The 22485-nt window shown below is 40.3% G+C and overlaps 1 protein-coding gene across 1 annotated transcript in view; it reads left to right on the top strand.

The window, feature by feature from the left end:
* The window catches only part of EPB41L4A (erythrocyte membrane protein band 4.1 like 4A), a gene marked incomplete at both ends in the record, with an annotated part of 257309 nt that overhangs the window by 102788 nt on the left and 132036 nt on the right, over positions 1-22485 (top strand). The window contains one exon of the mRNA XM_082837350.1: positions 291-395. Coding sequence (XP_082693476.1) covers positions 291-395 — 105 coding nt within the window. The remainder of the gene's footprint in view (positions 1-290; positions 396-22485) is intronic.

The raw sequence follows: 22485 nt of genomic DNA, 5'->3' as shown, positions 1-22485 counted from the left end.
CTTAAAGATATTTTACAGTCCTGTAAGAAAAGAACCTTATATTAATTTAAAATGTACAACAATTTAAAAATTGTTTTCCAAAGCAATTCATTTAATACTGAAATCCCTTTCTTTGTAATTGAGGCAAAACTTAAAGAGGGAACTATGGGCTAATAAAATTGTTCCCATGTGAGCAAAGCTAATAAAAGATGAGAACTGTGACTGTGTCCCACTGAGAAAGACAAGGCACCTTATTAAAAAAAACACACACTGTGTTTGTTATAAAACAAAACTGTGAATTATTTTTGCAGAAGTCAACGAAAGGTTCCGTTGTCCTTGAGCACGTATTCCGTCACATAAACCTTGTGGAGATAGATTACTTTGGGCTGCGTTACTGTGACAGAAACCATCAGACGGTGAGTACAATGACTTCATATTAAATTTTTCTTGTATAAATTTCACTGTATCTCTGGCTTTTCCTGATCTTTAGGTTTTTGTAACTGAAAATGACTGAAAAACTTAAACATGTTTTCCATTGCTAATTTCTTTGTATTTTTTCCACTTCTGCCAAAAGTTGTAGAGTTGTAGGATTCATAGCTTATGTGTGTGCAGATTTCTTTGTAGGTGGCTTACATAGTTTCTGTTTTTTCGCAGCCATATTATAGAGAGTACTTTCCCTTTGTGCTGTTAGGAGGACTGAATTAGCCATTTAATGTGTGTTAGGAGCCAAGTGGCTAGTCTCTTGAAGTGATAGGCATTATTGCATTTTAAGAAAGTAAATGGTTAAAGAGTATTTAAAGAAATACAGTGTAAAAAGGTGCCTATCTAAGTTTTATAAGTTGGACGAGCAATTATAAAATAAGTAGGGGTTTTCATTCATGAGCTTCATGGAATAAGAGTGATAAAGGCAACCAAATTTTTGGTGTAGGATGTCATTTGTTCATGAGGATTTAACTCAAGAATTCCTGACTGGTTGGATGGTAGAGAGGTACTAAGAAACTTACCGCATTGGTTAGTATAGATTCTATTCGGTAAGACTGAAATGCTGTCTCTCGGTGATGAACAGAGGAAAGACTTTGGAGGTGATGATTTTGAGGTACAAAAGTATATTCATTAATGTGACTTTTGGTTTAAAAGTCTAAGACAGATCTTAACCTCAGATAGACAGTCTTATTTATGCTTATAATGCTTATATGCTTACCTTAAAAATACCGTATTTGACATATCTTTTATTTTTTATACGTTCTTCCTCAGTTGTCCCAGTGTCCACTGGGTCATCTGGGTCTGGGGTCTGTTCATTGAGATGCATGATTGTCTAAGTGGGCCTTTTCTTTCCTGTTTCCAAGAACGTGCTAGGATGAGAAGAGGCAGACAAGCGGAATGCTATTGATGGCGGTAACTTGTGATTTTTCTTGAGCTTGTTCCATAACCTGTTTCGTTTCACATGAGCATTTCACATAGTAGGAATAAAAGATTGGGTGTATTGGTTAGCTTTCCATAGGAAGGAATTGCTTTCTAAAGGCGAGTGGTCATTAACGCGTAATGCAAAGAAAGGGAACGGACATACTCAGAAGTTCACTGAATTCTGTTTTGTACAGGCCATAAGTCAATATAGCAGAACTGTATATCTGTACTGAGAGATTAAATTGAAGGCTATAGAAGATATCTTGCATTACATTCATATTTTTGAAATCGTATTTTTCCTAGCAGAGGGAAATTCAGTTTCCTGATCTTATCTAGTATGTCAGACCTTGCCTGGAAAGATCGACTGTCTTGCTAAAATTATATAGACCTTATCTGTCCTTTTTTTTTTTACATTCCAAAGAAAAAGATGTGAAAAGCTAGAGAATTTTAAACAATGGCTCATATCATTGCAAAAGAATTAGCAGTTGGTATTGGTAGTTTATTTAAAGTTTTCTAGGTCTTATTCAGAACAGAGTTTCTTTTCTGTTACATTTATTCCTAAGGGTTCACATTTGTGATACAGGTCTTAGGAGAAAATAAATTATACAATTAGAAGGAGAAAACTGTTAAGTCATGCTTTTTATTTGGTAAAATAAATCAGATGTGTAAATCACATGAAAAACTATTTTTTTGCCTCCTGAATTTATTTCTTTCTAGTAAACTCAGATAAAATAAAGGTGATTTGTAAATGTGACTTAATCTTTGTATGTTCAAATGTATTCTCTTATTTTCCTTTTAATTGTAGGAAGCTATGAGAATAAGTTCATGAAAGTTTACTCTGACCTTAGGTAACCATTTCTTCAAGGCCTATCATTTCTGCAGGGCTGGGAGCGTGTGTCTGGGTAGGAACACATGATTCCATTCCTGATTTTCTCCTCTTGGGTTCTGAGGCAGAAGTTGGGGTCTCCCTCAGGAAGAAGTGCAGGCAGCCTTTTTAACTCTGGAAGGGCAACCCTCCCCAACTGTAAGTTTCTGAGGAGATTGTTGGTAAACCTAACTTCATATTTCCCTGTTCACTCTCTATATCCCATAGTTACTTATGGTAAATAAGAATAACTCTATGTTAGAATAGCACAGGAACATGGGGAAAAGTCCTTGTCCTAAAAATAGAGGAATGATTTCTGTGAATATACCTGAATTACTGTCCATTAGATGGGATTTTGTTTATTGCTTTACTCTTTCTGCACCCGAAAGTTTATTTTAATGGGGAATGCCTGTGTAACAATCTTTAGTGTAATTAAGATCTATATAGAGAAGACTTTGAGGCCCTAATGGGCACCACTTAGATCAACTCTTGAAGCAAATAAAAAGAGATAGTGGGATGAGGAGCTGGGGATAAAATGGAAGAAAGATGACAAGGAAAAAGAGATGACTACATCAGTGAAAAGCTCTCCCTCCTTCTCCCTCCATCAGCAGTGGATCATGCCTTGGGGCCATGCCTGAACTTTGGCTGGGGGTGGGGAAATAGACTGGGCAGCCTGCAGCACTGCTAGTCAGCCTGGTGTGGTCGAAGTATAAGCATGCAGATGTAACTGAGTTAGACTGGCAGTGGCTGTGGAGCTGGCAAGGAAGGATTAGGGAGGGCTTTATGCCCACCTCAGAGAATTAGTGTGTGTTGCATGAGAAGATGGGCAGCTACCCTAGAGAATTAGGATGCAACATGCCTAGTGAATATGTCCCTAGGACATGTGGACCCCCATATGGCAGGGAGCTTGTTGTCTGTCCTGGAGAATGGGGGTAACCAAGAGGCCTCAATCCAGGTGTATCAGCCATCACCATTGTTGTCATCAATGTATCAGGAACTGTTGAACATTTTCTTGTGTTCATTACATGCTCAGGACAACTGTACAAGTTAAATATTATTATCCTACCATCAGAGATGAAGAAACGGAATCTAAAAAGATTAAACAGTTTCTCCAAAGTCACATAACTAGCAAGTATTAAGATCAGAATTCAAACCCAGTCTTCATGTCTCCAAGACTTTTCAACCACTATAATATCCCAACTTGAATGTGTGTAAGATAAAGAGGTTTTGCATACTTTGGGCACTAAAGAACTCTCTTTTGGGCTTCCCTCGTGGCACAGTGGTTAAGAATCCACCTGCCAATGCAGGGGACATGGGTTCGAGCCCTGGTCTGGGAAGATCCCAAATGCCACGGAGTAACTAAGCCCTTGTGCCACAACTACTGAGCCTGTGAGCCACAACTACTGAAGCCTGTGCGCCTAGAGCCCATGTTGTGCAACAAGAGAAGACACTGAAGTGAGAAGCCCGTGCACCGCAACAAAGAGTGGCCCCTGCTCGCCGCAACTAGAGAACGCCCACGCACAGCAACGAAGACCCAACAGAGACAAAAATAAATAAATAAAAAGAACTCTCTATGCAATTTACATATTAATGTTTGTTGAGAAGAGTTAAATGGTAATTACCAATAAGCAAACTTCTCAGATTAACCTGTGACAAGAGAGCTCATTTAGGCCTTTGTGTGTTGCCGCATTCATGTGGTCGTTCAGCTGTTATTTAATGAATACCTAATATATGCAGGCCATGTTCTGCAGCTTTCTATGTTTTTCATGTAGTCTGAGGAATTCTGAGGAAAGGGAATTTACTGCCTGGAATATTAAATGAAAAAAATACAGATTTTATGTACATTCCATGGAACCAAGTCCTGGGAAATTCATGTAGCAAACACATTGATTTAGGTGTTATGTATGTGTAAAGAGTAACAGGTGGACAGAAATAAATCTTGTTAAAGCTAATGTCTCTCTAAGGTACAGCTGACTTGATCTGGAACACTCTGGGCATCATAATTTCTTAACTTCACTTCTCAGGATGGGTCTGTAAAAGAACCTCTGGAAGATAAAAACAGTTTTTTTGTGAAGACACGGTTACTGAGACTGAATTAACACAGTGCCGCCTGCATTACCTCACGCTTTCTTTTAGAAAGTACCCTCTTAAGGATGAACCATGGGGGAGACTTCCCTGGCGTTCCAGTGGTTAAGACTTTGCCTTCCAATGCAGGGGGTGTGGGTTCGATCCCTGGTTGGGGATCCCACATACCTCGCGGCCGAAAAACCAAAACATAAAACAGAAGTAATATTGTAACAAATTCAATAAAGACTTTAAAAAAATGGTCCACATCAAAAAAATCTTAAAAAAAAAAAGATGCACCGTGGGCTTCATGTACTTGCAGTTTCTTTCCTTAAAGACAGCAATAGTGAAAGCACTTAGCCTGGGCCTAGAACCTCCGTTTTGTTCTCCTCTGGCCTGTGTCATCAGGTTCGTTCTTAATCCAGAGTTGTCTGTGCGGGGTATGTCTCTTTTATATCTGGGCCGTGGTTCAACTTACAGAAAATTTCCAGCCGTGATGGAAGGTGTCTGTGAGGCCGTCTGTCATAAGGGTTACAAGAACACACCAGCTTTGTCGAATGACCCTGCCACTTACTAGCTGTAAATATTTAAAATTCTCTTAAAGTACTGACTCTTAATCTAGAACAGCAGAACTGCTGGGAGAGTGGGCTGCGTCCAGCGTGTTCTAGGCCTGCCTATCACCAGTTGAGTGGCCGTTCATTGGGAACACCTTCCTGTTCTCCTTATGGCGTGTGGCCAGCAGCTTAGCTTGGTGTGTCTTTACTTTGAATGGGTACCAGCTCTCTCTGCTCAGTGTCCTAATCCCCAGCCTCTGTGAATATGTCACCTTATATGGCAACAGGGACTTTGCAGATGTGACTAAATTAAGGATCTTGTGATGGGGAGATTATCCAGGTGTGACCAATATAATTACATGAGTTATTATACATGAAAGAGGAGGCAGGAGAGTCAGAGGAGATGTGACAGTTGGATGCAGAGGTCAAAGTCATGTATTTGCTGGAAGGAGGCCTTGATGCCAGGATGGCAGGTAGCCTCTAGAAGCTGGAAAGGGCAAGGCAAGGGTTCTCCCCTGGTTCCCCCAGAAGGAGGACAGCTCTGCCTACACTTAGGTTTTTTTTTTTTAACATCTTTATTGGGGTACAACTGCTCCACAATGGTGTGTTAGTTTCTGCTCTACAGCAAAGTGAATCAGTTATACATATACACATGCTCCCACATCTCCTCCCTCTTTCGTCTCCCTCCCTCCCACCCTCCCTATCCCACCCCTCCAGGCAGTCACAAAGCACCGAGCTGATCTCCCTGCGCGCTACGCGGCTGCTTCCCACCAGCTATCTACCCCACGTTTGGTATACACTTAGGTTTTTAAGCCCAGTGTCTTAGTCGGTTTGGGCTGCTTTAACAAATTACCACAGACTGGGTGGTTTAAACAAGCAACATTGATTTCTCACAGTTCTAGAGGCTGAAAGTCTGAAAGCAGGGTGCCAGCGTGGTTGGGTTCTGGTGAGGGTCCTTTTCCAGGTTGTGGACAGCTGACTTCTTGTAACTTCACATGGTAAAAGAGTTCTTACAAGAGCACTAATCCCATTCCTGCTTGACCTAAGCACCTCCCAAAGGCCCTACCTCCAAATACCATCACATTGGGATTAGGCCTTTAACATGTAAACTCCCGGCTGTGGACACAAACATTCAGTCTGTTATACCTACTGAGACCATTTTGGACTTTTGGCCTTCGGAATTGTACGATAATAAATTTCTGTTGTTTTAAGCCACCAAGTTTATGGTCATTTGTTGCAGCAGCAGAAAGAAACCAATACAGATGGTTACTGTGGGAAGCATCTTATCTTGCTTGCTCAGTGGAAACTTGAGGGCCTTCTTGTTTGGTGTCACCACATTGGGCAGAAACCTGAGATACTGTTACTTTCCTGGGTAATAATAGCATATAACCTTCTGCAGATGCTCAGGATTTCTGTGATTAGGGCTACATGTGTATCTGCAGATGTCTGTGAGTAATATTAGTTGCTGCTTCAAGATTATCTAGATTCCTTATTATGAGGGAGGGATGGTAAGATCTGTTAATGATAGGCAGAGAATTGAAATTATGATACAGGCCTATTCCCTTTAATACTTGGGTGAATTTGAAATTACTCTGAAGCTGAAAGGAACATGAGCTGCCTTTGGGTGTTCAGAAGTTATTATAAGTGGAGTGTGTGTGGTAGAACAGACAGCTGCCTTTGGAGTCTCAAGATAGGTCTGAGTCCTATGTCCGTGTCTAAGAATGGTCAAGTCACTTCATTTTTCTGAATATTGAGAATAATGCCTTCCCTGACCCAACATTCAGGATTGCTGTAGGACCAAATTAGAGACCACACATATACTATAAGGTGTTAAACATTTTGAAGGCCTTTCCTGTTGAAACTAGGATGGAGGAAAATATTGCTGGTGATACATATTTTTACAAGGTGGACTAGAGGAAAGAAGGAAACAGTCTGGGGGAAAGAAGAGAGAAAATCAAATAAGCTTTGGACTCTGAAACAGCTTTGGAGATTTTTGAAGATTAGTTTTGTTGATATTGAAAGCAGTAATAAGAATAAATGTGATATCTCAATACTACTTCCGGTTTTAAAATCAGTGGTTATAATCACATCCCGTTTTAATGTTAGCACTTGAGGTGTCTTTACAAATTACTCCTTCAAATGCAGATTCTATCCAGGTAGAGCTTTTCTCAGAATATGGCATTCAACCTGCTGAATCTGCTGTCCTATGACTTCAGAAGTCAAAGAAGGAGGGAGACAGGTAGCGTACAGATTCAGTCAGCATGTGAATGTCCTCTTCCCCAGTGAACTCTTCTTTTCTTCACCAAGACAATAAAAGAAATCCGATGGAAGCCCCCTAACTCCTTAACCCTTCTCACACACTTAGTTGCTTCTTACCCAGCCTTTCCTCTCCTCTCAGTGGAAGAGCCCCAGTGCCTCTCCCCTGGATTTTATCACCTCTCATTTCTTCTGCATCTTCAGCCCTCTACCTCTCTGTTCCCTTTCTTCTGTCAAGGTTTGGGCATGTTTAAATCTCTCACATTTAAAACCACCCTTCCCCCACTCCCATGCGATCCTTTGTCTACTACCATATTGACTCCCTCTGTGTCACACCTAAACTCCAGAAAGCTTTGCCTAAATTCATCACCTCCACTTCTCAAATCTAATTCATCCTTTTTAAAAAAAATATTTATTTATTTAGGGTGCTCCGGGTCTTAGTTGCAGCACGCAAACTCTTAGTTGCGGCATGCATGTGGGATCTAGCTCCCCGACCAGGGATTGAACCTGGGCCCCCTGCATTGGGAGTGCAGAGTCTTACCCTCTGGACCACCAGGGAAGTCTCCATCAAATCTCATTCATTCTTAAACTTCTCACAGTTCAGCTTTGATGCCCATCATACACTGAAACGGTCCTCAGGGTCGTCACTAGTTGCTACATCCAAGTGACACTTTCAGCCCTTATCTTCCTTTCTGTTGTTGCATTGACCCTTGTTCTTAAAATCTTCTCATTTTGCTCCTCTGACAACACGTTCTCCTTTTTTTTCTCTTTTCAAGTTTTCTTCTGGTTATTCCTATTCAATCTTCTTTATGATCACTTTTCCTCGGCCTTTTCCTAAAAATGTTGATATGATTTTGTCCATGGTTTTCTTATGTTCTCACTGAATATAGGCTCCCACGCTTAGTGCTGCTTCTTCTGGCACTATTTTTTCTGAAGTAACTTCCTTAAAAAAAATAAAAGCTGAACTGTGTATATATTTGTATCCTCCCCACCGCCCCCAGTGCTCTGAGGATTATTGAGCAAAAATGATCCCATCCATTAAGCACTAACAGGCAGGCGCTGCCATGAGTAATGGTATTCTTCTTTGCATTACGATTTGTTGTATTTTGCAGTGTGAGTGTGAGATTTCACTTTCTGTAACTTTAGCTTCTGGCAAATGCCTGTAATGACTGATAAAATGTGTGTAAGTGATCATACAAGTCCTATTGCAAAGAGAGAAATGAAATTTGTCATGTTGAATTATTACAAATTGAAACTTTTATAGCCAAGACATGGAAACAACCTAAGTGTCATCAGTGGTTGAATGGGTAAAGATGTGAGATATATGTATGTATAAATAAAGTAATGGAATGTTATTTAACCATAAAACGAAGGAAATCCTGCCAGTTTCAACAACGTAGATGGATCTTGAGAACATTAGGATAAGTGAAATAAGTGAGACAGAGAAAGGCAAAGACTGTATGATCTCACTTATATGTGGAATCTATAAAATCCACACTCATGGATGCAGATAACAGATTAGTGGTTCCAGAAGTGGGAGGTGGGGGATATGGGTGAAGGTGGTCAAAAGGTAAAATCTTCCAGTTATGAGATGAGTTCTGGGAATGTAATGTACAGCATGGTGACTATAGTTAACAATACTCTTCGTATATTTGAAAGTTTCTGAGAGACTAGATATTGAAAGTTCACGTCACAAGGAAAAAAGACTGTGTGAGGTGATGGATGTTAACTAAACTTAACTGTGGTGATCATTTCACAATATATACATATATCGAATCATTATGTTGTATGTCTTGGACTAATACAATGTTGTTTTAAACAAATTTCAATGAAGTATAGTTGATTTGCAGTGTTGTATTAATTTCTGCTGTGCAGCAAATTGACTCAGTCATAAGTATATATATTCTTTTCCATTCTGGTTTAGCACAGGGTACTGAATATAGTTCCTTGTGCTGCACAGTAGGACCTTGTTCTTTATTCATCCTATATATACTGGTTTGTATCTGCTCATCCCAAACTCCCAATTCTTCCCTCCCCCACCCTGCTCCCCCTTGGCAACCACAAGTCTGATGTCTATGTCTGTGAGTCTGTTTCTGTTTTGTAGATATGTTCATTTGTGTTGTATTTTAGATTCCACATATAAGTGATATCATATGGTACTTGTCTTTCTGACTTATTTCATTTAGTATGATAATCTCTAGGTCCATCCATGTTGCTGCAAATGGCATTTTCATTCTTTTTTATGGCAGAGTAATATTCCATTATATATATATACACACATATGTGTGTATATATGTGTATGTATGTATGTGTGTGTGTGTGTGTGTGTGTGTGTGTGTGTGTATATATATATATATATATATATACGCCATATCTTCTTTATCCATTCATCTGTTAATGGGCATTTAGGTTGTTTCTATGTTGTGACTATTGTGAGTAGTGCTGCTATGAACATAGGGGTGCATGTATCTTTTTGAATTATAGTTTTATCTGGATATATGCCCAGGAATGGGACTACTGGATCATATGGCAACTCTATTTTTAGTTTTTTGAGGAACCTCCATACTATCTTCCATAGTGGCTACGCCAATTTACAATCCCACCAACAGTGTAGGAGGGTTCCCTTTTCTCCATATCCTCTCCAGCATTTGTTATTTGTAGACTTTTTAATGATGGCCATTCTGACTGGTATGAGGTGGTACCTCATTGTAGTTTTGATTTGCATTTCTCTAATAGTTAGCAATGATGAGCATCTTTTCATATGCCTATTGGCCATCTGTATATCTTCTTTGGAGAAATGTCTATTTAGACCTTTTGCCCATTTTTCAGTTGGGTTGTTTTTTTGTTGTTATTGTGTTGTATGAGCTGTTTGTATATTTTGGACATTAAGCTCTTGTCTGTCTCATCATTTGCAAATATTTTCTCCCAGTCTGTAGGTTGTTTTTTCATTTTGTTTATGGTTTCCTTTGCTGTAGAGAAGCTTGTAAGTTTGATTAGGTTCCCCTTTGTTTATTTTTGCTTTTATTTCTGTGGCCTTGGGAGACTGACCTAAGAAAACATTGGTATGATTTATGTCAGAGAATGTTTTGCCTATGTTCTCTTCTAGGAGTTTTATGGTGTCATGTCTTATGTTTAAGTCTTTAAGCCATTTTGAGTTTATTTTTGTGTATGGTGTGAGGGTGTGTTCTAACTTCATTGATGTACATGCAGCTCTCCAACTTTCCCAACACCACTTGCTGAAGAGATTGTCTTTTCCCCATTGTATATTCTTGCCTCCTTTGTCGAAGATTAACTATCCATAAGTGTCTGGGTTTATTTTTGGGCTCTCTATTCTGTTCCATTGATCCATGTGTCTGTTTTTGTGCCAGTACCATACTGTTTAGATTACTGTAGCTTTGTAGTATTGTCCATAATCTGGGAGGGTTATGCCTACTGCTTTGTTATTTGTCCTAAGAATTGCTTTGGCAATTCTGGGTCTTTTATGATTCCATATAAATTTTAGGATTATTTTTTCTAGTTCTGTGAAAAATGTCTCAGGTAATTTGATAGGGATCGTATTATATCTGTAGATTGCTTTGGGTAGGATGGCCATTTTAACAATATTAATTCTTCCAATTCAGGAGCATGGGATATCTTTCCGTTTCTTTGAATCACCTTCACTTTCCTTTATTAATGTTTTGTAGTTCTCAGCATGTAAGTCTTTCACCTCCTTGGTGAGGTTTATTCCTAAGTATTTTATTTCATTGTTGCAGTTTTAAAAGGGATTGTTTGTTTGCATTCCCTTTCTCATATTTCATTGCTAGTGTAAAGAAATGCAACCAATTTCTGTAGGTTAATCTTGTATCTTGCTACTTTGCTTCTAGTAGTTTTTGTGTGGAGTCTTTAGGGTTTTCTATATTTAGTATCCTGTCATCGGCATATAATGACAGTTTTACCTATTCCTTACCAATTTGAATACCTTTTATTTCTTTTTCTTGTCTGATTGCTGTAGCTAGAACTTCCAATACTATGTTGAAGAGAAGTGGTGAGAGTGGGCATCCTTGTCTTGTTCCAGATTTTAGCAGGAAGGCTTTCAGCTTTTCACTGTTGAGTATTATATTGGCTGTAGGTTTTTCATAAGTAGCTTTTATTATGTTGAGATATGTTTCCTCTATACCCACTTTGGTAGGAGTTTTTATCATGAATATATGTTGAATTTTATCGAATGCTTTTTCTTTTCCTTTCTTTCTTTTTTTGGCTGCGTCGTGTGGCATGTGGGATCTTAGTTCCCCAACCAGGGATTGAACCTGTGTCCCATGCATTGGAAGTGCAGAGTCTTAACCATTGGACCACCAGAGAAGTCCCTACTTTTTCTGCATCTGTTGATATGATCATATGGTTTCTGTCTTTTATTGATGTGGTATGTAACATTGATTTGCATATGTTGAACCATCCTCGTGACCCTGGGATGAATCCAACTTGGTTGTGGTGTTATATGTCAATTATATCTCAGTAAAACTGGAGGGAAGAGCCTTTACTATCTAAGCATCTTCAGGTATCTGGTGAAGGAATAGGGCAAAGATCAAGAAGCAGAAAGATCTTCTTCAGTAGCCCTTTGACCATCATAAACAGTGCAGCAGCCTGGGAGGACTGATGACAAAACATCAAGGGTACCTGGAAAAAAAACACAAACAAACATGGCTGGAGGCTCTTCATGAGTCCAGGGGCCTGGAAGGGAATGCCAGAGGCTCTTCATAGGGACCCCCAGCAGTGAAGCTTCTCATTTTCCTGCTGGTGAGTATGTCGCTCTTCCTACATAATCTCATCTGCTCCATGGTTTAGATTACTATCTAAAAGCTCAGTTGACCCTCAAATTTGTATCACCAACCCAGACATCTCAAGGCATTATACTGTGTACAGACTCTCTGGATTCATACAACTCTATACTTGGGAGAGGTGTGTGACATTGGGTGAGTCTTCTCATTTGTCCAGGCCTCAGTGTCCCCATTTATGAAGTGGGGATAATAATAGTACCAGCTTCAAAGGGTGGTGGTGAGGGGTAAAGGAGTCTATAAACACCCAGACTAGTGCTTTAAATGGTGTGGGTCAGTGCAGTATAAGTGTTTGCTCTTATTCTGTACTTGGATATTCCTAAGGTTCCTCCAACACAACATATTCAAAACTGAAGTCATCATCTCTCCCTCCAGATGTGCTCTTTTTTTTTTTTAATGTTCTTGACAGTAGTGATTTTCCAGAATTAAAGAAAAAAAACTATGTACCTGTGTATAATTTTAGGTTGAGAATAAAAATTTTATCCTGAGTTTAAATAGATGCAAATTTTTGGTTTCTCATGAGTACCAACGTTGTAAAATCTGTCACATTACTCTTAAATGTATACTCTTAAATGCTTCTCTATATCATAGCAATTTTGGTACTCATCATCAATGTTTCAAAAGTAGACGTGAACAAGTTCTACATTAAAAGTCATTTATCTTCTTCGTATTCTACTTCATAGAATTTTCTCTTATTATATTTTTATTAATAAAATATATTTATCCATAACAATGTTTTATATAGAAATTGAAAGTTTAAAAGTTTATTTCATGAGACCTTAAGGCTTTATTATTGAGCCATAAGAATAGTTATTATTACCAAGGTTTTCAACTAAAACAGCAAAATATTATGCATTTCAATAACTCTTAAACATAAAAAGTGAACATTTATTGGAAGTGCATCTCAATGAAGTAATGGGCTGCTGCTTCTCAGTTAGTTCGTGTACCCCTGAATGATTATAATATATTCCTGGAGTGAGATAGGGCTCAGCATCAATTTTATTCCCATTTCTTTTCTTTATAAGGATGAGCACTGAGTAACCTTATCTACTAAAGGAGTTAGATTGAAAAGGAAGGAGTTTTGATAAAGGAAGATCACTTAATTCCTTGAACTCTCCTGAGTTATACGCCAAAAGAATCACATAGTGATCTGTCATCTAAAATTATTTTCAGTAATCTGTCAGGTATCTCCAAGGCTCTGTAGTCATCACCAACCCCTCTCAATCTGCTCTGAGAGCAGAGATTTCTCAGACCCCTCATTGGGTTCTCCTTCAGTTTAGTTTGAAAGCAATGAAATCAAAACCGCCTGAGTGGCGAACAATTTGTTAATCATTATAGTAATTCAGTTTCAGAATTTCTGGGAGATGTATGCAAAATGCTTTACCAAGATTTATCAAAACAATATTAATTTTGCTTTTTCTCTTTTACTTAGAAGCATCTGATGTAATCTACTTTGGTTTTAAAGGATTAGGAAAATTAAAAATTGTTAATTTTAATGAACATTTGCCAGTACATGATTTTTGGTAAAATGCTTTTATCTATAGTTATGTACTTTATATTTTTATCAGAATTGTGGAGCTGTAGATTTAGTTAATCCAGTTTATGGAAAATGTCCAACATATTACTTTGGCAAAGCCAGTTACTCTCAAGCCACTGAGCTAAACCAGTGTACATTCTGTCATTTGTCAATTTAAATAAAAATGTTAACATGTATTCTGTGACGAGTACTTCACTTTGGAATTTGATTTCTGAGATGGGTAGACAGATAAGGCACAGTGTTTTGTCACTTAGATGAGATAGACTTAATAGGGCTTTGATTTGTTTTATTCTGTGGGACTCTTCCTCATGAGCCAGGCATATTTTTATATATTTTGATAGTAGCTGGACAATGGAAGTTGCAAGATCATTAAACAAACTCCCTTTGCTGCCTTGTTCTATAATATACCTGAATTCCAAACAACCCAGCCAAGGACCAAAATACCATGTTTCTTTCATTTTGCTTAGTCCTCACCAGAAAGACGTGTAAGGTAGGGAAAGAGAGAAAGCCCTGTTCTTCTGGTTTAGGGTGTTTTATTTAAGGCAACTTTGCTGACACTGGTATTTAAAAATGTTTCTATCTTTCTGCTCGGGAATTTTCTACATCCTGGGGCAGAGCGCCCTAGAGTTTAAAAGGGTGAGAGGTGCCTTCCTGCTGTAAATGAGAAAAGAGGGTTGTGAAAGGAGAGGGAAGAGGGGAGAGCTGGCAGGACCTCTCATCAGGTCTGTGCTCACGTAGATCAGGTCTAGAAAGAGTATGTGTGTTAAGAGGGTAAATCCTGAGAGTTCTCATCACAAAGGAGAACCATTTGTTTCTTTTCCTCTCATTGTGTGTATATGAGAAGATGGATGTTAGCTGAACCTATTGTGGTCATCATTTCACAATATAGATAAATTATACCATTGTGCTGAATGCCTTAAACTTACACAGTGATGCCAATTATTTCTCAATAAAAGTGCGAAGAAAAATGTATATGGAAGTTGAGAATCTGGGAATTAAGTCCCTTAAAACTATCTGTTGTCTTTGTACCCTTTAGGAAGTCCTCATGGTTGCATCCCTGAGGTGCCTGCCCCTCTGTCTGAATACCTTAGTGAAAGCCTCCACTCACGCTAGGGTGTCATCCTTAACTCTACTGTCTCTCCTTCTCAGAACTAACGCGTCACCAGGTCCTGTCAGTTCTACTCCTTAATAACTAGCATGACTTGTGTGATTCATCATCCAACCCAGGGTACTTTTGAGAGTGAAAAGGGTCACTGTAACTAAGCTAGGACAGCAGTTGTCAGCAGGACTTATGGTTACCTCTTAACCTCCCAGCCCTGAATCCTGGTTGAGGTGCTTCCTGGTGGCTCAGTGGTTAAGAATCTGCCTGCCAATGCAGGGGACTCGGGTTCAAGCCCTGGTCTCGGAAGATCCCACATGCCATGGAGCAACTAAGCCCGAGCACCACAACTACTGAGCCTGTGCTCTAGAGCCCGTGAGCCACAACTACTGAGCCCACGAGCTGCGACTACTGAAGCCTGCGTGCCTAGAGCCTGTGCTCCACGACAAGAGAAGCCACCACAATGAGAAGCCCGCGCACCGCAACGAAGAGTAGCCCCCGCTCGACGCAACTAAAGAAAGCCCGTGTACAACGAAGACCTAATGCAGCCACAAATAAATAAATAAATTTATTAAAAAAAAAAAAATCCAGCACGGGAGCCTGGATTTCTGCAAAAGCTTTCCGACTGGTCTTCCTGTCTTTGCTCTTGCTCCCTCCCATGTTTTGCCCCCTGCAGTTGCGGTTTTCTTTCAGAAAGACTACTTTAAGGATGTCTCCTCTGTGGCTTCAGATTCTTTAATGGGTCCCAAAGGGAAAATTCAGGAATTCCTTAACAAGGATTACAAGGTCCTTCAAGAAATGTGGCCCTTGGTTGCTCTAGGGCTTTTCTTGCATGGTAATTCTTCAGTCCCCCACCAATCATCCTCCCCCCAAACCCACACTGCAGGTACATGAAAGCTACACTCAACTACCCGCAGCTCCTTACCTGAACTGTAGTGTCTCCGTGATGTACCTGCTGCTTCCCCGGCCTGAATACCCTCCTCGTCTTCCGCGCCTCATTTTTACCTGTTGATCCTGCTCTTCCTTACCACCTGATTGAACAGTCTCTGATATTAGTCTCCTCCTGAAGCTTTCTCTCACCCCACAAGTGCCCTAGGCTAACCCCTGTCCACACACTGCAAGTCCCACATTGTGTTTTTCTCTTAAATAATATGCCCCACTTGATTGGAAACTCCTTGAGGGGAGGGGGGAGGGCTTATGTCCTGTTTCTCACTCTGTTACCACCTCTGCCACTGCCAACTAAGTGATCTCTCACCTAGACAAATGGCAGGCCAGAGAGAGGTCAGGCCTTGACAAGAATGCTTCTGCCTTGCCTCTCTGTGTCTGTTTGCTGCCTCCTTTCCCTGCTGTTCTTTGAATTTATTGCTTTGGTTCTCTTAAGAAAGACCTCTGCTGCTGTTTATTTTAACCAGCCTTCGGAGATATCTATATGTATATAGGTATGTGTGTATTTATTTTTTTTAAAGCTTTACTGAGATGTTAGGAAGTTACGTTGGAAGTATCTGGAATTGCAAGAAATTGCAGATACATGCTATCCTTAGCGTGCTGGCAGCTACGGGGTGCTGTTGAGAGTACTCCTCTCTAGTGAGAGGTAGCGTAGTATGTGGTAGAAGGAAGTGTATGAGGATTTGAGTTCAGGTAATGACACCGGCGGCTGTATGGTTGTGGGTCCCGTGGTTTTTAAAAATTTGTTCATAATAAACTATTCTCAATAAAACAGGTTTCGTCTTTCTCTATCGCTGTTGAACAGTTTCTATTAAGAAAGGAAGTGATGGTGCTTTTCTGGAGCCGGTTTCCATTCAGAGTGGGTCTGATCTCTTCTGAGCCCAGTCATGTGCTGCATAGTGAGAATTCAGGAGCTGGCCTGCTGGAAAGAACCCCAGGAAGTGCTGAGAGAGGAGCCTGTCCACCTGCCAGCTGCTCCTGCTTTCCTCCCTGCTCTACCCTTAGGGAGAAGCAGAGCTTGCTCTGATTGTTTGTTGTGTGTGTTGATTTTGCCATGGTTTCAAAAATGCTTTTGAAGGACCTAGATTTGTCTAGAGTTGGCTCCATGGTGTATCTTGAACCTAACCCTCTTGTAGTTCTTTTTTTCCTCTTCCTTTTACTTCAGATAGTTGATAATAATGGGCACAAATGTGTCTTCCATGGGTCATGTATAATAAAATATTTTACCCTGCAGCTTTCATAAACTTGTCTTCCAGCTTTAGCGAGTTGAGGCACTGAATTCTATATTTCTTCATTAATAGCACCAGTGTCTTTTTCTTTTTTTGTAAACCAAAAAATAGATTAAAAGGAGAAACACTTGGACATGGTAATGGTACAAAATACTTTAAAACAAAACTATCTGGAATGGTACAAACTTCCCTGTATATACATATCCACATATATTTGCATATATAACAAAGTATGCAGGTATGCTAAGTGTTCTTGTCAATAAAACAGGTTTTCTGTGACCAGTTTCTGTGACCCATACCTGCTTAGCTGTATAAGTGCATGAGAAGAATATTGCTGATGTCCTTACCATGAAGATTTTATTAGATTTTCCTTCTACCTGGTTAACTCAGAATGAGCTATACAGGATGGAATTTCAGACAGTTGATTGGCTAATGGAAAAGCAGCGGTTCTAGAGTTAATGATTCTAGACATTTTCCTGATTATCATAGGAAACTAGGTTTTTTTTTTTAATCTAGTGTTTTGATACAAACCTCTGATATGTTGACCTTGATTTAACCTTATTCTGAATCTTAAGCGGAGTTTCTTCATGAATATAAAAAGAGATTTGATTGGGATGTTCCAGAAGCATACTGATAAAGTGCATTATTTTCTATATTATTTTCTCTAGAATTTCATAAAATATCAAATACATATATATTTGATATATATATCAAATATATTGCATGTGCTAAAAGCTAAGATGACTAGTTTGTCCATTTTTGTGTGACCTGTTCTAGTGGGAGAGATGCTTCAGGAATTGCTCAGAGTTGGGCAGGTACTTTTTAGGGTGACAGAGGCAAGACTTACTTTCTCTTTTGGACTGTGAATTTTCAAAGTAGCTTTTTGAGTTAACGAAAGTAGGCCCTTTAAAAGCTGACGATATATAGGAGCTTAATTTTTTCTTGCCCTGATGCTCACCATTTTTTTGGGGTTGCAGGATATTTTATAGAGAATATTCACTTAGGAAACTTCTTGTTTACAGTGTGATATCCTTCCTCTCATCAGTGCCCCTGACCTGGAACTGTGAAGAGATAAGAGCATTTGCTATTTCTCATCTCCGCTGAGTCATGGAGCGAATACTTACTGGGTAACCACTGTGTCTCAGCAACTAGGGTGCAGTGGTCGGCAAGAGACAAGGTCCCTGGCCTTAAGCAGTTTATATTCTAGGGAGAGACAGATCGTAAATATGTTTTCAAATATCATGTAGTGATGAGTGCTTTGAAAATAATATAAGATGTGCCAGAGTGACTGGGAGGCTCCTTCTGTTGAGTGGTCAGAAACAGCCTCTCTGAGATGACATTTAAACTGAGACTTGAATGGCAAGAAGGGAGGGGCATGGCAGGCAGAAGGAACAGCTTGTTCAGTGGCCTAAGGCAGAGACAAATATGAAGTGTTCTAGAACTGAAAAAAAGACCAGTGGTGCTAATAGTAGTGAGAAGGAGGGTGACAAAGTGACTGGCAGGCAGGGTCTGTATTACAGAGTGCCCAGCAGCCTGTGGTAGGCTGGGTATGTGGGAATCTATTGAAAGTTGAAGCTAAGAAGTGATGGGACCTGATTGAGGAGCTGGATTTTGGGAGTGGGGAGTCAGGTGAAGCTTGAGCAGGTGAAGCTTCATACGCCCAGTGGACATCCAGGTGGAGATGTTAGGCTAGTAGTTGGGCTCCTGAGAGGTTAGAGTCACATTTGGGAGTCCCTAGGTTTTTAGAGTCATGACACTTTTAAGGTTTTTAAGGTCATTTAGGGAGAAATAGACTATAAATGCAGAGAAGAGGGGCAGGGCTGCCGTGTACATCTTTACCCACCGTGTAATTCGGGCCTCTGGAGTTAGGCACAACTGTGTGTAGTGGTGCTGAATAGGAGCTCCAGGTCCTGTTTACTGCATAACCCCTTGGGCTGGCTTGGCTTCTCTGTGACAAATTACATGGTTACTTAAAGCCATGTTTACATTCAGTTAGTAGAACAGAGTTTAAAAACAAACTCTAGTTTAACCACCTGTGTATTATTTCAGTTACTACAGTTTCAGAGCATGGCAGATTTAAGATTATATTTCAAGATGAAAATGATTCCATAGTCTAAACCATGATGGCTCACTTATCTAGATGTTAGAAATGTGTAGGTAGCAACTTCAGTTATCAAAAATATAGACAAAACTTCTTGAAGAAGAGCTAAAGTCTCTTGAGCAGCACAAAATTGATATCTTAAAGTTCACTCACAGCATTCAGGACTTTTCTCATAGAATCTGTCATCCTTAAGACATGTTTGTTTTTATTGTTAAGAAGAAATCCAGGGACTTCCCTGGTGGCGCAGTGGTTAAGACTCCACGCTCCCAATGCAGGGGACCCGGGTTCGATCCCTGCTCAGGGAACTAGATCCCACATGCATGCCGCAACTGAGACCCAGTGCAACCAAATAAATAAAAAAGAAGAAATCCAAACTCATTTGTGATTAAATACACTGGCCCCTGAGAGATTACGACAGCCTGTTAGATGCAATTGTAGAGGAGCCTCACTGGAGATAGTCGTGGCTTGGCAGGAAGGCATGTCCGAGGGATGATCTGTGGGCTTCTAGGAGATAGAATAGTTGGTCCCTATAATCCAACATGGTTCTATTAACAACCAAAAAACCAACTCATGTCTGACCTCTTTATTTGTGATAAAACTAGTATATTTAGAATTCAGAAAGATATACAGAAAAGTTGATGTATTTGTGGATTAAATGAAAAAAATGATGGTTAAATTGAAAGATAGTTTAGTTGGTTAAGCCTTAAGCAGAGAGAACTGATTTTTGAATTGTATCAACTTAGAAGGAAGTCTCTAGGTATGTTCCAGGGCTTACAATATTGTTATCAGGACCTGGGATGAAGCTATGGAGGGCTAGGGCATGCTCACCAGGTTCACAGATGATTTAAGCACAGGAGGAAAAGCAAGCATGTTGTATGCAAGAGTGAGAAATCAAAGAGATCTTGATGAATTGGCACATGTTCCTGTTAATCATGGCTGTATAACAAGCCACCTCAAAATTTAGTGACTTAAGACAACTCCGGGAATTCCCTGGCAGTCCAGTGGTTAGGACTGCGTGCTTTCACTGCCAAGGGTGTGGGTTCAGTCCCTGGTTGGGGAACTAAGAATCCCACAAGTCATGTAGTGCAGCCAAAAAAAAAAAAAAAAGGCAACTCTACTCATAAACCTGTGGTGAGGACAGCTCAGCTCTGCATCACTTAGTCTCAGCTGGAGAGGCTCAAAGGCTGGAGGCTGAAGTTATCTGAAATCTCAGCCATGTGTCTGGTGGTTGGTGTTGGCACTGGCTTGGGCTTGGCTGGTGGTAGAACACCTACATCTAGACTTTACATGTTGTTGCTTGCCTTCCTCACAGGGTAGAGTTTGGGTTCCCAGGGCAGGCATCCAGACGAAGGTCGGGAGGGAGGGAGGGAGGGGAAAAAGCAGTATCACCTTTTATGACTAAGCTCAGAAGTCAGAGAGTATTACTTTTGCTGTATTCTACTGATTTGAGGTGAAGAGAAGGCCAGCCTGCATTTAAAGGGAAGAGAGATTAGATTATCCCGTTTGATGGGAGGAGTGTCAGCTAAATTTGCACACGTTTCAAAACATGAGAGTCTATTTTCCAGACAAAAATTATTTCTCTTCCTCCTACATATAAAATGCACCTATCCCTCCCAAGGCCTTCGCAAATCTCATTTATTATGTCATTGGACTCAGACTTAAGGTCCAAGAGCCCGTCAAGGCAGACTCTGGGTATTGTTCTTCAAGTTCAATCCCTTGAATATAGTTCCTCTTGATCTGAAGACCTGTGAATTAAGAGGGTAAGAAATATATATCCACATACCCCACCACCATTCAGCATATAGTGATGGGACACACATGGGATAGGGTAAGTGGTATAAAAGTTGCATTTAGAATGAGGGAAAACAGGAGGCACATAGCAATCACTAGTCCATAACAGTTCTGAAATCTAGCTAGGCACATGTAGCCATTTCTTTGATTAGAGCTTGGTCTTACTTCTTGTGACAGTTGGCTCTGCCCTCTGGACTTTTGGTTCTGTTCTCTGAGTTTTCCTTCCCTTTCTATAAAAGTAATGTATGTTTGCAGCTGAGTAGTATTTTCAGTCTGCTTTTTGCCTGATGAAGATTGGGGTCCAAAGACCTCTTTTCAGTGTGTAGGATCTCTGTCCTTTCAACTCTAGCTGATATAATTCCTTTTTTAAAAAAAAAATTATTGGGGCTTCCCTGGTGGCACAGTGGTTGAGAGTCCGCCTGCCGATGCAGGGGACACGGGCTCATGCCCCGGTCCGGGAAGATCCCACATGCCGTGGAGCGGCTGGGCCCGTGAGCCATGGCCGTTGAGCCTGCGCGTCTGGAGCCTGTGCTCTGCAACGGCAGAGGCCACGACAGTGAGAGGCCCGCGTACCGCAAAAAAATAAAAAATAAAATTATTTATTATTTTTGGCTGCATCAGTTCTTAGTTGCGGCACTCGTGATCTTTTGTTGAGGCACACAGGGTTCTCTCTAGTTGTGGCATGTGGGCTCAGTAGTTGTGGCGTGTGGGCTCTGTAATTGTGGTGTGTGGGCTCAGTAGTTGCAGTGTGGGCTTAGTTGCCCTACAGCATGTGGGATCTTAGTTCCCGGATCAGAGATCGAACCCGCATCTCTGCCTTGGAAGGCGGATTCTTAACCACTGGACCACCAGGGAAGTCCCCTGATAGAATTTCTTCAAAGAACTTTGTGGATTTCTTGTGAATCAATTTATAATCAGCTTTATTAGACAAAGGCAACACTGACAAATCGCTTTGAAATAAGCTCTTCTATACCTTAGATTCCTTGTAAAACTCTTGGGAAACAATGTCCTTAAGATTCTTAGAGGACCTTTTCTTAGTTTATGAGGCATCATATTAGATCTTTTGAAGACTTAATAAAGTTTTACAGTTACATTCATAATTTCCTGGCAGCACTCTGGATTCAGTCTTTGCCCAGGAGCCATTTCTTAATTGTAGCATCATTTGCCTTCTGATAAGTCTAGGGGTGAGAGAATTTTATTTCAAGCCTAGTAAGTCCTGGATCCTTTATATTTCACAGTTTGTTTTCAGCTTATCTCTTTCCTTTTAGATTTCATTGTCGGGGGCAAGTCAATCAGCAGTTTCCCCAGTCCGCCTGGAAATCTTATCTGGATCATCTAGTTCTTTAGGTGCATCTTTTATTTTCCATGTTGCCCCAGGCAACAGCACTGCTAAACTTTCCGCCTGAAGAGTCAGGTCTTCTTTCTTCCTGCTTCCAACAGCTTTCTCTTCGCTTTCCTTTAGGCCCCCTTGAAGGCCCTGCGCCTTCCACTAACAGTCTCCTTAAGGTCCTTCCTGCTGCCTCATTCTCAAAACACACAATGGAGACTGAAGGGGAGTAGGGCCAGATCATATACGGCCTTATAGACCATCGTAAGGACTTTGGATTTTAGTTGAGTAAGAAGGGAAACCACTGGAGGATGTTGAGAAGGAGAATAAACTGATCTGATCTACATTTTAAAGCATTCCTTTAAATGCAGAGAAGAAGGGATACCATTAATGGAGTTGTTTAAGAAATCCAGGTGAATGGTGATGACTGCTTGGACCTGGGAGTGGTAAGAATTTGACAGATCCTATTTATATTTTTAACATAAGCCAACAGGATTTGCAGATTGATAGAAGAGATAGACGA

The sequence above is a fragment of the Leucopleurus acutus genome (genome assembly GCF_964270905.1).
Source record: "Leucopleurus acutus genome assembly, chromosome: 3".
Classification (NCBI taxonomy): domain Eukaryota; kingdom Metazoa; phylum Chordata; class Mammalia; order Artiodactyla; family Delphinidae; genus Leucopleurus; species Leucopleurus acutus.
This window is presented reverse-complemented; position numbering and strand designations above follow the sequence as displayed.